This window comes from Podarcis gaigeae (genome assembly GCF_964106915.1).
Source record: "Podarcis gaigeae genome assembly, chromosome: 2".
Lineage (NCBI taxonomy): Eukaryota > Metazoa > Chordata > Lepidosauria > Squamata > Lacertidae > Podarcis > Podarcis gaigeae.
Window position 1 is genome coordinate 17,115,088 of NC_139679.1, and position 15,142 is coordinate 17,130,229.

At 45.3% G+C, this 15,142-nt stretch overlaps 2 protein-coding genes across 4 annotated transcripts in view; both read right to left on the bottom strand.

Moving 5' to 3' along the window:
- Window positions 1-7,381, bottom strand: part of ITGB7 (integrin subunit beta 7) — a 45,028-nt gene extending 37,647 nt beyond the window's left edge. Inside the window, 3 exon segments of the mRNA XM_083728833.1 lie at window positions 3,926-3,958; window positions 3,961-4,293; window positions 7,268-7,381. Of these exon segments, the coding sequence (XP_083584959.1) occupies window positions 3,926-3,958; window positions 3,961-4,293; window positions 7,268-7,309 (408 nt within the window). The 5' untranslated portion in view covers window positions 7,310-7,381.
- Window positions 7,382-12,467: 5,086 nt separating this feature from the next.
- Window positions 12,468-15,142, bottom strand: part of RARG (retinoic acid receptor gamma) — a 122,641-nt gene continuing 119,966 nt past the window's right edge. For all 3 annotated transcript variants that reach the window (XM_083728967.1, XM_083728968.1, XM_083728969.1), the window contains one exon: window positions 12,468-14,891. In XM_083728967.1, the coding sequence (XP_083585093.1) occupies window positions 14,695-14,891 (197 nt within the window). In that variant the 3' untranslated portion in view covers window positions 12,468-14,694. The remainder of the gene's footprint in view (window positions 14,892-15,142) is intronic.

Sequence of the window (15,142 nt, forward strand, 5' to 3'; positions counted from 1 at the left end):
ATGAGAGAGCACAATTGGCCCACGATTATCCAGGAGGCTTCGTGGCTGAGTTGGGTGTAGGAATCCCACCCTGTTTTGCACACGGGCACTCTAGATATAACCTAGAGCCGAAACTAAAGAGAACTGCATTTTCCTGTTCTTTTCCGCAAGAGTCAGATGCCTCTCTCTTGCATTCTGTGGCCATTAACAGCACTGCAAAACTGCTCCGTCTCACGTAAACAGACTAACAGCTTCCACGTGAGGAACGTTCAGCAGCTGTTGGGCTTGTCAGTGTGCTGCTTGCAAAGCACTGGCTTTCAGAATGACTCCAGGATGAACTTTTAGAAAGAGGTTGAGACTAGCTGTACGCCTCTTTTACGATGTGGCTATTTAATTCTGGTCTACGAGTCTCTTAAGAGGATGGCCAGGTCCAAAAAGAAGGCAGAGGTCCTAACCCTTTAAATGCTGTGCAGAAGCGGGCAATTCAGCCCACACCTGCTGAAACTCACCTACCGCCGCACAACTATTAAAAAGTGACGTTGCCCTCTCATCTTTTTGCAGCTGGATACCCATAACCGCCCGTTGGGCCTCAAAAGTAAATAACACGAGGATATTTCTGAAGAGCTGGGGATTTCTCTGAAGTTTCCACCACACCACAACGAAGCAGTCTATTCTTCAGTTTAAAATTCAAAGCTTAAAAATAGAACGGCAGTTTTGAAGTTTCCGCCACAATAGTTGGTAAGGCTACGCACACGCCCCTCCAGGTGTGCGCAGCATAGAGCGTCCTTTCCCCACAGCCAGCCATGCATGCATAGAGCTGTGTTGGATCATGGTCCCAATGGGAAAAATGCAGTGAGTCCAGAAAGAACGAGCAAATCAGGGCTATGGGAGCCAGCGTGGTGTAGTGGTTAAGAGCGGTGGACTAGTAATCTGGGGAACCGGGTTCGCTTCCCCGCTCCTCCACATGCAGCTGCTGGGTGACCTTGGGCCAGTCACACTTCTCTGAAGTCTCTCAGCCCCACTCACCTCACAGAGTGTTTTTTGTGGGGGAGGAAGGAGGTTGTTATCCGCTTTGAGACTCCTTTGGGTAGTGATAAAGCGGGATATGAAATCCAAACTCCTCTTCTTCTTCTTCTTTGTACATGCCATTACCTTTAAAGAACATTTGAAATGCGGTCTTTCTTTCAAATAATTCTGGAAACTTCAGCTTACCCCTCACAGATCTAAAATTCCCAGCAGCCTTAACAAACTTCAGTTCCCATTATTCTTTGGGAGAGGATTGATGATTCAAATCTGTTTTAAAGGTATGGTCCAGAACAGCAGTCCCCTTGTGAAGAACCACAGATATTAAGCTTCCTAAAGCTGGCAGCAGATTGGAGTAACTGCTGTTGCTTGTATTTGTGGAAATGAAGAATCAGCCGTTGGATTTTTGTTCCAGCATCCCTAGGTGTAACTCAAAATCTTTCACAGCTTCTAGAAGAACTGAAAGTTGTGTACACACTCCTGTGTTCCTACCGCTGGTTTTGGAGTCTACACACAAGGTTAGCCACAATCGTTATATACCGTGCATTTATCCTGTTATTTTCCCCACCCCGCCCCAACTAAGCTTTGATTCAAATTGAGAAAAATAATAACTAGCTGTGTTTTAAGCTGGTAATGGGCACATAGCCCAAGCCTCACACTTCTTCCTAGGCACCATCTTAAGGCTATGAAGCATGCAGACCTCATGGCTTCAACATAAGCCAGTTTTCTTTCTTTCTCTGCTCCCCACCCTGTTTCTTAACATCCAGCTGGATATTAGAGAAATTTGCATGCTTACTCACACTTTTGTGGCAGTTTGACCGGTCCTAATAAATTAGGGGTGTCTAATCCGTGGCCCTCCAGATCTTGCAGAACTCCTATAATTCTCGACCACTGGCCGGGCTGATGGGAGATGGGAGTGTAACATCTAGAAAGCACTATGTTGGCTACTCTATAGGAAAGGTGGCTGTGTCTGATGTGAATTTTGGATTCCCCATCACCGTCTTACAGATTCATACAGCTGCCTTTGTTTAGATGAAAGCCATGTGACGTTCAAGTTGCAAAATGTGGAGCAATAAACACCTGATTTCATTGTGAAAAATGATCATCACAACACACATTCGTAAAACTACAGGAAACTATGTACAAAAGAACTTTAGAAACAGGGTAGAGCTTACATTCCCCAAGAAACAGAAAAAAGAAAGAGCTTAAGCTGTAAGTTAATTGAGCATTGTGCAGAATTTACCAAAAATATATCAGACAATGGAAGCAATTAGACCCAACATGGAGCAACACAAGAGGGAGTTTTGAATCCCAGATACTTAGATCATGTTGTGTCGCCAAAAGCAATTTGCTCAATCTTGGACTAAAAATGGAGATTTAAAGGGACGTAACTTGAGGAGCAGTTGTGGAGACAAAGTAATTGATTAAAAAAATAAAGAACTATAAGGTGCTCCACACATCAAAAGTGCTATTTGCATGTTAAATGGAAAGTGGTCTCACAGGGAGGTTTTGTCACAGATAAACATAGACAATGTCAGTTTATCTGCATACCACATTTTCCACAAATGAATTTGTGCTGAAAATACACTGCAAATAAACATTCTGATTATAATAACCATAATTTATAATTTAAAAAAAGGATCACTGCATCGGAACACTGGAAGTTAAGCAATTCATCAGCTCATGTAAAATAGGGCAAACACCCACCAAATATGTCTTGCGTGAACTTAATTCTGAATCAGTTAAGGTAGGGTAGGTTACCTTTTTTTTTAACTCTAAAAAAGAAGACCTCTGGTGCTTTGTTCCTCCAGCATTCACAGGGGCTAACCAGATGCTTCGTGCAGGGATGCATGCAAACAGGGCATAAGGAAAACCTCCTCCATTGTTTGCCATCAGCATGTCTTAGAGATCTACTGCACAATGTGCCTAATTCTAAATTAAAAAACAACAACCCATTTTCATCAAGGTTGGCTAACCTGTGGCCCTCCAGATGTTGTGGAACTCCCATCAGCTAGCATGCATGGTCAATAGTCAGGGATGATGGGAGATGGAAGTGAGAGCTGGACCATAAAGAAGGTTGATCGCCGAAAAACTGATGCTTTTGAATTCTGGTGCTGGAGGAGACTCTTGAGAGTCCCATGGACTGCAAGAAGATCAAACCGATCCATTCTGAAGGAAATCAGCCCTGAGTGCTCACTGGAAGGACAGATCCTGAAGCTGAGGCTCCAATACTTTGGCCACCTCATAAGAAGAGAAGACTGCCTGGAAAAGACCCTGATGTTGGGAAAGAAGGAGAAGGGGATGATGGAGGATGAGATGGTTGGACAGTGTTCTCAAAGCTACCAGCATGAGTTTGACCAAACTGTGGGAGGCAGTGGAAGACAGGAGTGCCTGGCGTGCTCTGGTCCATGGGGTCACGAAGAGTCGGACATGACTAAACAACTAAACAACAACATCTGGAGGGCTTACGGCCATGTTTTACCTATTGCCAGAAAACTTCACAAAGTTATACCATCCTGAAGACCAGAGGGAGAGGGTGTGGCACCAAAACAAAGAAGGAAAGTGGGGGGAGATATTTGCGAGCTACGAGCCTGGATATGCAGATAGGTCTTTAACTGCTCCTTACAGATAGCAAAGGCCTCCCCTCCCTGCACCCTCATTATTAGGACCTCTGTCTGTAAGATTGCCAGCTTGTTCAAGGTTGCTGCAGCTCAATACGCAAACCTTAGCCGATGATCATTGCCAAGTTGGATTTCTGCACACAAGAACAGACCAGCGCAGTTTTCAGGTTGCTGGGTTTTTGTCTGGTCACCTGGCAGCCTTACTCATTTGTCGCTGTATCCACAGTTCCAAGACTCAATGCTTTTGTCCCTTCTCAAAACAAGCAAGCCAAAAACCTTGCAGGCAACCAAGACAAACTCACGGTTTGATGTTGATGCATGCTGGTTCCAAAAGCAGGCACTCTGGTCTGATCACTCGGTCACCGAAACTGGAGTAGCAGATGCACGGTGGTTTGGAAGAACAGCCAAGGCTTCTGGGGTCCCCTGCCCTCTTGGGGTTGTTTTCCCAAGCTTGAAGGAACAGCAACAGGGCTGGCCAAAGGCACTTCCTCCCGTCACATTCAGCTCTGCTGCTCGCAAGTGACAACTTGATTTGCGTGCTTTTCTTTTCTTCTGAAGGCTGTTGAGAGGAAGCCTCGAAGGTCATGCAGTGGAAGAACAGGCGGCTTGGAAGGCGGGAGGAGACCAAGAGCTGAGGCAGAGAAAGAGAAGCCGGCAAAGACAAAAACGGCTGATAAGGGGAAAAGAGGCCCAGATTGAGGTGCGTGTCTTAAGGAGCATAGACAGCAGTGTTAGAAACTCAGATGTATATATAAGCTAGGCACCAAATGGTCCCTTAAACCAAAGTCGTACAGTGGTACCTCGGGTTACAGATGCTTCAGGTTACAGACGCTTCAGGTTACAGACTCCGCAAACCCAGAAATAGTGCTTTGGGTTAAGAACTTTGCTTCAGGATGAGAACAGAAATCGTGTGGTGGCGGCGCAGCAGGAGCAAGAGGCCCCATTAGCTAAAGTGGTAGCTCACGTTAAGAACAGTTTCGAGTTAAGAACGGACCTCCGGAACGAATTAAGTTCTTAACCCGAGGTACCACTGTAGTTGCTTAAAAGGAATGTCTAGTTGCCATAAGGACGCGGGTGGCGCTGTGGGTTAAACCACAGAGCCTAGGACTTGCCGATCAGAAGGTCGGCAGTTTGAATCCCCGCGATGGGGTGAGCTCCCATTGCTCGGTCCCTGCTCCTGCCAACCTAGCAGTTCGAAAGCACGTCAAAGTGCAAGTAGATAAATAGGTACCGCTCTGGCGGGAAGGTAAACGGTGTTTCTGTGCGCTGCTCTGGTTCGCCAGAAGCGGCCTTAGTCATGCTGGCCACATGACCCGGAAGCTGTACGCTGGCTCCCTCGGCCAATAAAGCGAGATGAGCGCCGCAACCCCAGAGTCGGTCATTACTGGACCTAATGGTCAGGGGTCCCTTTACCTTTAGTTGCCATTTTGGGGCAAGATGGCTCTAAAATGGTTTTTCAAATGATGGACTGATTCTCAGCTAAACATCTGGCTTGTTCAGATGACAACCTTGAGCTAGGTTAAGAACTTTGAGAACTTAAAGTGGGGAAAGTCACTTGATCCAGGGACAGTCCACATATATATATTGGCCTAGCCTGACCTATTTTTTCTTAATGGTGACTGCTCCTGTTCAGGCTCCACAGAAAAAGCATTTTGGTTCCAGAAATTCATTCCAATTGTGCTGCTAAAATGTAACTGATAGAATTCTACAGGACGGGGTATTAGTGTGTGAAAACAGCCTAGATCCAATTGTCCCCAGAGATGCACCTCCAGATGGTGAAGATGTCAGGCGCCATCCTGGTGGCCAGACATCTTTACTTGGTTGCAAGTGTTTGAAAAGCCTGGTGTGAAATGCACCAGCCTTATGCTGGTTTTATCATTTTACATGCTTGCTGCAAAGTGGCGGGAGAAAGGGAATAACGTTTTTCAACAGGAAATATATTTCTGGCCAATCATATGCTTCACCTTCCAATAGCTGTGCCTGTAGTAATGGACCTCTCTGTGGAGTAAGGACACTCCATTCACTTTCTAGTCTGTTTCTAGGCCTGTCTAGACTTCTTGCAGAATGGAGGACTGGAATGCAGAGGTTCACTTCTGTTCTTCAGAATAGAAACCACAAAAAAATTCCCTCACCCACACACGAAAATCTACCTCACGACATGCAAACATACAGAGAACTCAGCACGCCACAGCATTCTTCCTTTGTAGCTCACAAGAAACACAAGCTACAAAACAGAATTGCTTGAGGGTATATACACTGAATACAACCATCGTTCACTGTGGACAGAGAGTCACTGAAACTGAGAAACAAGCAGCAGAAACAAGTTCTTGAGCTGATTTGTGACACAACCTTAGAAACGTAATTTCAGCAACGTATTACTGAGGCGCTCTGGATTTCAGTTAGTGAAGAATACCTAGAATTGGCAGGTGAAGCAATCAGCCACCTGCCACCATTGGGCATATCGCCTATCTTTGATAGAGAGGTTTCTCAACCACAGTGACTCTCAAAACAAAGAAACAGCTTAGCTGTACAAAATATATGCAGTAAGTACTTAATTAAATGCTTGTTAAATCTGCAGCTGAGGACACAGGTGTAGCCAGGTGGGCTGAGCTCCCTCTAACTGGGATTGTGGGTGGTTCTAAATTTGCAAGTTCAGTTACTGGCTTTGGAGTAGGAATATTTCTGAGTTGTTGGGTTTTTAAAATATATAATATAATATAGTATAGTATAGTATAGTATAGTATAGTATAGTATAGTATAGTATAGTATAGTATAGTATAGTATAGTATAGTATAGTATAGTATAGTATAGTATAGTATAGTATAGTATAGTATAGTATAATATAATATAATATAATATAATATAATATAATATAATATAATATAATATAATATAATATAATATAAAATAAAATAAAATAAAATAAAATAATGGAGCCAGTGGCTGGTGCTTCCCCAGAATAGTTGTCCTCCCGAAAACTCTCCTGACTCACTCAGTTCCACCCACTCAAAAGCCCCCACAGGCTCAAACTGAAAGGTGATTTTTTTCAAAATTTTTATTCATTTTATAACACAAATATAGCACACAGACAGAAAAAAAATACAAACAAATTCTTGTCATATCCTTATTTTTCCTAAACGTTGTTAAGTGGGCTTCCCCTAGTCCCACTCTCTGATTTCCATTTTACTTCATCTTTAGCAGTTTACATATATCATAATTTCTAACCATCTTTTTTTTTCTATCACACTTACTTTAACCATAAAAAACTGCACATTTTATCACTTACAAATAATACTATTTTAAACTACACTATTTTCTACTACTAACCCTACAGCATATAACCACTTCCAAAGTTATTCTAAGATTTAAATATTAACGTTGTTTTTTTTTTAAGGGGATGGTTTCTTTCCCCACCGCCATACCCCATAAACATTCTTTCAACATCCATCTTAAGTAAGAAGCTAAATGTATGAGGTTTGGGCTGGGAAGTCCCCAAATGGAAGGCAGCCGATGGGGAGGACATTTTTTTTGCAACCCGGGGGGGGGGGGGGCTTTCCTCAGCCTGGGGGCTGCATTCCCTCCCAGGCAGCTTTCCAGGGGCTGCACACAGCAGGCCAGAAGTGGGCAAGACGTGGGTCTCTTACCTTTGTAAATGAAATATACTCTGAGTCGAGAGTGGATTTCATGCTCTTTCTTCAGCTCATAGTGGTGAGGAGGAATGGAAGTTCCCCCAGAATGTCTGCTTTATATACATTATTTACACAATGGGCCCCATGTGGTTGGCTAATTCCGGGATTCTCCTGTAGGCCAATCAGGTTGCGGATTCACTTCAACCTGGAGCTGGACTGGGTGACTCCTGTGGACCAATCAGACTGCTGCATTCTGGATCCTATTGTTCTGGGACCAATCAGACTGCTGCATTCTGGATCCTATTGTTCCAGGACCAATCAGACTGCTGCATTCTGGATCCTATTGTTCTAGGACCAATCAGACTGCTGCATTTTGGATCCTATTCAACTCAGTACATAACAGTAAAGGAGTCTCTGTTCCCGCCATGCAAAAAGCCAGAGGTTCCTATACCCCTCCACCTGCATCTCCTCCTTTCAGGAAAGCAGGGATCATGGCCACGGTGCAAGGACACAGCCATGCAAAGGCACTCACGGATTGGGGGAGGGGGTTTTCCACACAGCCCTCATGGCTCCTGGGAACTGTAGTTTGCCCCACCCAGAGCTGCATTTCCCAGCATCCTTCACAAACTCCCAGGGTTCTTTGAGGCGAGGGCCTCGGTTATTTAAAGGTATGCAGTCAATGCAAGTATGAAGTAAACCCAAGCAAGGGTGTGGCTTGGGGTGCAGCTCTTAATTTTTTCTAATTCCCCTCCAAAATGTATGATAGGAGGCTTTTTGTGCAATTACTGCGACATGAGCAGGCCTCTCACGGACATGCCCTCAGCACAACTCTGCATTGAAAACAATGAATTCTGAAATAACTTGGGATTTCTTGACCTGGTTTTTTTTTTGTGTGTGTGTTTTTAGTGGCATGTAACAGAGGTTTAAAACTGAATGTTAGAGGAAATAAGCTGCAGCTGTTTTTTCACTTCCTAGTTACAGCGTGCCCTTTTTTCCCCTTTCCTTTTTTAAACTTGCCGATAACTTTTATTCTTTGTGTGCTAATGATATCCTGAATTCTTCTGATACTGGTACACATGCGGGTCATTTAGTTCAAGGAGTTTGTGATTTGGTTTTCAATTGCATTTCATGTTCCTATAGTCTGCATCAACTCACCTCTTAAACACAAAACTCCACAAATGTGCTATGGAAAAGAAGGAAAAATCTCATTATCTCTCCACAAACTCACAATGCCAGAGAGCAATGTCTCACACCCAATGTAACTCTCTGAACTGAAACCAGAGGTGCTATTTGCACCTTGTTATCCATGAAAATCTTTCAATAAAAAAATCTTTTTTTACATGGGATGTTAATGAATGAACTGGTTCTAAGTCTGGGGAAAGCTTCAGGATTTAATCATAGTTGTTCATATTCGGCTCCTGTGTTTCTGCTCCATAGGCACAAAAACACACAATGATGCTTAGATTTTTCTGTAGGTTATGAGGAAATGACAAAATTCCAAATGAATTTCCTTTTGGAGCCTCATTTTGCAGGGAAAATTAGTTTGTTGCTACAACCTTGGTGGAGGGAAAGTCCCTCTGGTAGCAGTGACTCAGTAAGATGAGGTTGATTCTAATATAGCAGTTTTGTACAAATCTGTGCTGGAGGTGTGGTAAAACAGAGGGGACACTTGTACATGTTTGGTGGACCTGTGAAAAAATCAAAAGCTTCTGGATCATAGTATATGACGAGCTTAAAAAAATGTTTAAGTATAACTTTATAAAAAATACAGAAGCTTTTCTACTAGGGATAACGGACGCAGGTATAGCAACAGAAGATCAGAAAATATTCCTCTATGCTACAGGAGCGGCAAGGATCCTAATTGCTAAAAACTGGAAAAAAGAATTTGTGCCAACAAAAATGGAATGGCAAGACAAACTGTTGAACTGGGTAGATTAACAGAGGCAATTAAGATCATACTAGACAAGAATTTCAGAAAGCATGGGGGAAATGCAGAGAATTCTTCACAAAACAGTGCCCTAAAATTCATACCTGGACTTGTTTTGATTAATGTCTGCAGGAGACTTTGTGGATATTTAAGTTATAATTAGAAAAATCTTAATAATTATTCATAAAGGAAACAGCGTATAAGAAGTAAATAAGGATGCCAGAAACAGGATAAAGGAATTCTTTTATTTGGTTGTTTGTATTGTTGTATATTATGCTTGTTGTTTGTTATGTTTGTGTCTGATGGGGGTGGATTTCTGTGTTGGGGGATGGGGTTTTGTGTTATGTTGTAAATAAAATTTCGAATAAAAAATTATAAATAATAATAATATAGCAATTTTGTAATTCATTTCTGCATCAGATTTATTGGCATAATCAAAGAGTGAATCACAGGTTGAGGCAGCCCTGCGAAAGTAATGAAAGGGCTCCTGACACACTTCCTTTCCTTCCATCCTTGCATCAGGACTTGTTTGCATATCAGAGAGATCTGCTGCATCAACCAAACGTAAACTTCCCCTTTCCATTACTGATTTTGGCTGGTGACTAACCACACCCCGCTTGCTGTTCATCACAACTGTATTCAGACCTTCCAAGTGTCCCTATTTTCCAGGGACAGTCCTGGATTTAAAGAAGCCGTTCTGGTTTCTGATTTGATCTCCAAATATCCCACTTTCGCTTATGAATCCCTATTTTCATCAGAGATATATTGGAGGGTGTGGAATTATGCAACCCCTGAGCCAAGGTGATAAGATACAACCTTTAGGAGACATGTGAAGGCAGCACTGTACCTCGGGTTAAGAACTTTATTCGTTCTGGAGGTCCATTCTTAACCTAAGGTACCACTTTAGCTAATGGGGCCTCCTGTTGCCGTCACACGATTTCTGTTCTCATCCTGAAGCAAAGTTCTTAACCCGAGGTACTATTTCTGGGTTAGCGGAGTCTGTAACCTGAAGCGTCTGTAACCCGAGCTACCACTGTATAGGGAAGTGGCTTTTTAAAAATGTTTAATGTTTTATTGTTTTTATATACAGTGGACCCACCAGATATGAATTAAATTCGTTCTGGGGGGTCCGTACTTAACCTGAAAAGTCTGTAACTGGAGGCGCCACTTCTGCGCACGCGCATGGCGCAATAGAGCGCTTCTGCGCACATATGTGGTCACACAGTTTCTGCACATACGTGTGCAGCGAAACCCCAAAGTATACACTTCTGGGTTTGCTGCGTTCGCAACCCGAAAGTTACATATCCAGAGCGGTACGTAACTCAAGGGTCCACTGTATGTTGGAAGCTGCCCAAAGTGGCTCGGGCAAGCCAGTCAGATGGACGGGGTACAAATAATACTATTATGGAATAGGACATCCCTATTTTCATCAGAGAAATGCTGAAGGGTATGCTGTATTCAGTTATTACATTTATCTTTCAGATGCTCCTTCCACCTGTAACGTTTTGCTTTGTAAAAAACCTAGAGAGATGTTTCACGTGGCATGTTGCCAGCCATCACAGCAACACTGCCACCACCAAGTGGACAAATAGTAAAACTACACTCATGTTTGCCAGGAGGTTGCCATAATTCAATCACTCCCTTTTTTAGTGCTTATTGCAAGGAGCTTGTAGCAGGAGAAGGCAGGAGCTTCTTATGCAGAAACTTGCTGCAAAAGTAGTGCAATTATGGCTACATATTTCAGGAGGATGGAAGCCTGCAAATCAGCTGGCAGATGCTTTTTCACACAGCGAAGCAGAGCAGGCAAGACTCGGAATTGTTTCAAGGGTCCTCATTTATTGAGCATCCATCCCAATTTGCTTGCAGAAGGCTAACACAGAGGTTAGACTAGGGCTGTGCACACATTACCTTGGCTCCAGTCTGCTCCTGCCAGCTGGCTTTTGAATCTGTGCACGCATGACATTACCTGTGATACAGAGCTGCCCTGTCATTTCTTGAGAAATGCTTTTGTTTGATGCATTGCCCCTCAAAGCAGCTTCCATCTGAAAGGAAAGGGGCATTTTTGTAGCGTCAGGAAAACCAGACAGGTAATGTGTGCTGGCTGAAACCATCCCCACCCCTCTCTGCCAAGTACAATGTGCAAATATCACTTGAGATTAAACATTTCAAGGTGCTAATCTGTAAATTTGTGGGGTTGTGATACAGCAATGAGCTTTTCTCCAGATTTGCTTGTGGGGAGTTTACATGCTTTTCGGTTCATCCCACACTTCTAGTGCATTTTCTCATTTGTTTCCCAAATACTAAGGTTTTTTTTTATTTAAAAAAATGGTGGATTTGTGTGCCTAGGACACCACAGTGCTTTAATTGTGCAAGCCTAAAGTTCTTCCATGGGACTGAACCCTTCCCGCAAAATACTGAGAGCCCCATCAGTACTCTTGTCCATGCTGTGTTCTCCTCAAACAACTGCTGTTCCACACTTTCTCCCCATTGAGGTTTCGTTAGTTGTTTTCGTGAATCACTGTTGCTCTATAGGTCTTGTTGTTGTTTAGTCGTGTCCGACTCTTCATGACCCCATGGACCAGAGCACGCCAGGCACTCCTGTCTTCCACTGCCTCCCGCAGTTTGGTCAAACTCATGCTGGTAGCTTCGAGAACACTGTCTAACCACCTCGTCCTCTGTCATCCCCTTCTCCTTGTGCCCTCCATCTTTCCCATTTTGTCTCAATTGACCTAGCTCAAATATGGGGAACATGGCGCCCTCTAGACGTTTCTGGACTCCAACTCCCATCAGCCCCCAGCCGGCATGGCCAAATGTCAGGGATGATGGGAGTTGGAGTCCAGAAGCGTCTAGAGGGCGCCATGTTCCCCATATTTTGTAGTGACACAGGTTTCCCATAACTGACCGAGCTGATCACCCTATACAGAAATGAAAAACATATTAATGATTATTAATTAACATCCACCTTTTCAAATCGTAGGTGTTGGAAACAACCAACCACTGCGATATTGCTTATTTAGAACATTTTCTAGGCTACTGTCAGAATGGGTTGCTAAGGAAAGCAGAACTATTACGAAACAAAGGTTATGTAATCCAGACTTGCCTTGATCCAGAAATGGGTGGCCTTTGTTTCAGCCTCTGGTGGTGGGTATCAGAAAATGCTGCTGTTCCACCCCACACCAGGATGCAAATTCTATGCAGTTTTTAAAATTTGGAGCGGGGTAAAAAAAATACAGAGAGAGACACGAGCGCACACACTGTCTGAGAGACAAATAAAATTGAAAAGCCATGTTTTTGAGTTTCCGTCGCTTTATTTTGCAAAAATAGAAAAGTCCCCTCTTCTGCGGCACAGCTGGGAGTGCAGGGACAGGACAGGTTCCTCTAAAACACCATGGAAAGCTGGTCTGTAAACATCACGGAAGGGCTTCACCCTCTTCTCCATCCCGCCCCACAACAAACAGACCCCATCTTAAGGCCTGGGGTATTTATTTCATTAATTCGTTTCATTTTGGCAGCTTAAAATGACTGGAGGAAGAAGCCAAGGCAGTTTTCGGCAAAGCCTCTCGTTCCTGGGGGGGCCCTGTTCCACCCGCCTCATCGCCTGCTCTGGGGTGGGGGGTGAAGGTGCAACTCTTTGTGGTACCCACCCCCCTGGTGTAAACATAGGCAAATAAATAAATCCGCCAAAAGTCTTGCCCCATTCATGGCCAGCAAGGGGCAGCAGAACCTTCAGCTCTCATTCCCAAAGCAGCAGAGGGGAGGCTGTTGTTTCTCTCTCCCCCCACTGATGAAGCAGACTTAGGGTGAGATGGAATCGCAGCTGCCAATGGCGGAACATCAGCAAAAGGGTGCTGGTGCGATGCCACCCTCCCCAACCTTTGCTTCTTGTAGTGTTCGGGTTTGGTTCCTTTCGTATTGCTAGGAGCACAGGGAAGGGGAGGTGGGAGACGCTTTCTGCAAGTCTTTTGCCCTCTGGGGAGGAGAAGAAAGAGCATTTTCCATATTTGGTCCATTGGAGCTGTGGAGCAAAGCAGATCTCCTCCCCATCTTAGGCCTTGGGAGAAGGGGAAACAATGCTTCCTAGAGCAGGAGTGACCCGTCCCTTCCCCTTTATCAAAGTGCTGGGGAAGAAAACTTTGCCAGTTAAGGTAAACAGTGTCCCGCTCCTCCCTGCCAAGTCCCCCTTTCCACACAACTTTAGCAGAGAGTGGCTGGTTCTCCCTGGGGAGGGGGGAGGTTGTGGGTAGGGGGCAGCAGAGGGCTTGAGGGACAGGAAATGGGTTCAAGTCTGCAGCTTTGGCACCCCCGACCCTCACCCTTTCCTCAATATCTTTGGTATCTAGTGTCCTTTGGGGGTCTGTTTCCCAGAATCCTTAGCACCGGGGTCAAAAGCATCCCAAGCGAGAACAGAGACAGCAAGCCACGCCCCCTCTTGCCCCTTCTGCCTTGGGAGGGAGGGAGGACTGCTGCCTCTCTTCTCCCCCACCCCCTCCTACACACACACACACACACACACACACACACACACACCTGATACGGGATTGATTTCTGCCCCAAACAATAAAACATTAGCGCTTTATACAGCTAACAAAAAAACAAACAAAAAAAAGACACACACCCCCAGCCCGTGAAACTCACCTCCCTCAAAAACAAAGACTCCACAACCCCATGGAATCCGCAAGAGATGGTCATGAACACACACACACACCCAGAAATCCCACAACAGGGATATATATGTATGCTAAAATCCTGGCTTCACTCTCCCCATCCTGCATAGTCATTGGTCCGAGATCCTTGTGTGCATTGGGGGCCGGGTGGGATGCAGGAGAGAAATGCCATCCCTCTACCCGCCTCCAGAGACTAGAATAAATAGTGTCCCGGATGCCTGGGTTCCTGGCTTGGGAGGGTACAGTTCGCATCCAGCCGGGACGGTGGACCAGGTCACGAGGGAGGAGGCCAAGAGCGCAGTGTGGTGTGTGTTTGGGGGAACACGTCGCAGAGTCTTTCTCTCTCGGCTCTCGAGGCGCCCCTCTTCCCACAGGCAGGAGTGCGAGGGGGGCGGATTGCACAGCGGGAGCTCCTCCTGTTTTCAAAGGAGAGGTCTCCCAGTCCAAGCCCCTTGGGGGCTTTCCCAGGTCCCAGATATTTGGCTTGAGGGCGCCCGACGCAACTGGGCAGGCGGCCTGGGGCTTTTGGCAGAGCTCTGGGGTTCAAGGGGCAAAGGCAAGTTTAGAATATACATCCAAGGGCCCCGCGGGGGGAAAGGTTTAAGGCAAGAGGCATCCAACACCGTCCGAGAAGTCACCAAACGCAGCCGAAGAGGGGGGAATGTGGAGTCTCCCTAGCTGTTGCCGTGACACCCAACTCCGGCGGCCTGCAGGAAAGGCCCAAGTATTAAGGCAAAGAGTCCTGGAGGAAATGGGCAGCGGGGAGGACGGAGGAGATAGATGTGGAAAGGGTTTTCATTTTTTCCTTCTCCCGGCCTTTCCTAGCCTAGATCCTGGCTCTCTTTGAGATGCTAGGGGGCTTCCTCCTCTTCCTCCTCCTCCTGGCTCTTGGCATCTGCGGGGCTCTCCTCAGAGCTGGGGGGTTCTGCCAGGGGCGGGGGCTGCGACAACTCATCTTCAAACATCTCAGGGTTTTCCAGCATCTCTCGGATGAGCGGTGGCATGGGACCAGGAATCTCCATCTTGAGGGTGATGGCTCGTTCGGCCCCTGTTTGGGGGAGAAGGGGAAAGAAGGGAGGTTTGGGATTTAACATCACAAAAGCAGTCCAATGCAATGTTTCCTGTTTGCCCAGAGTGGACACAGAGAGGAATGTTGCTCCAGAAAACAGAAAATGGTTCGAACCTGCATCCTTGCCATTATCAGCACCATGCTCTAACCAACTGAGCTATCCAGGCAGCCTGATGGTAGGGAAGGGAATAGAGGCTCGGAGTCGAGAGTGGATTTCATGCTCTTTATTC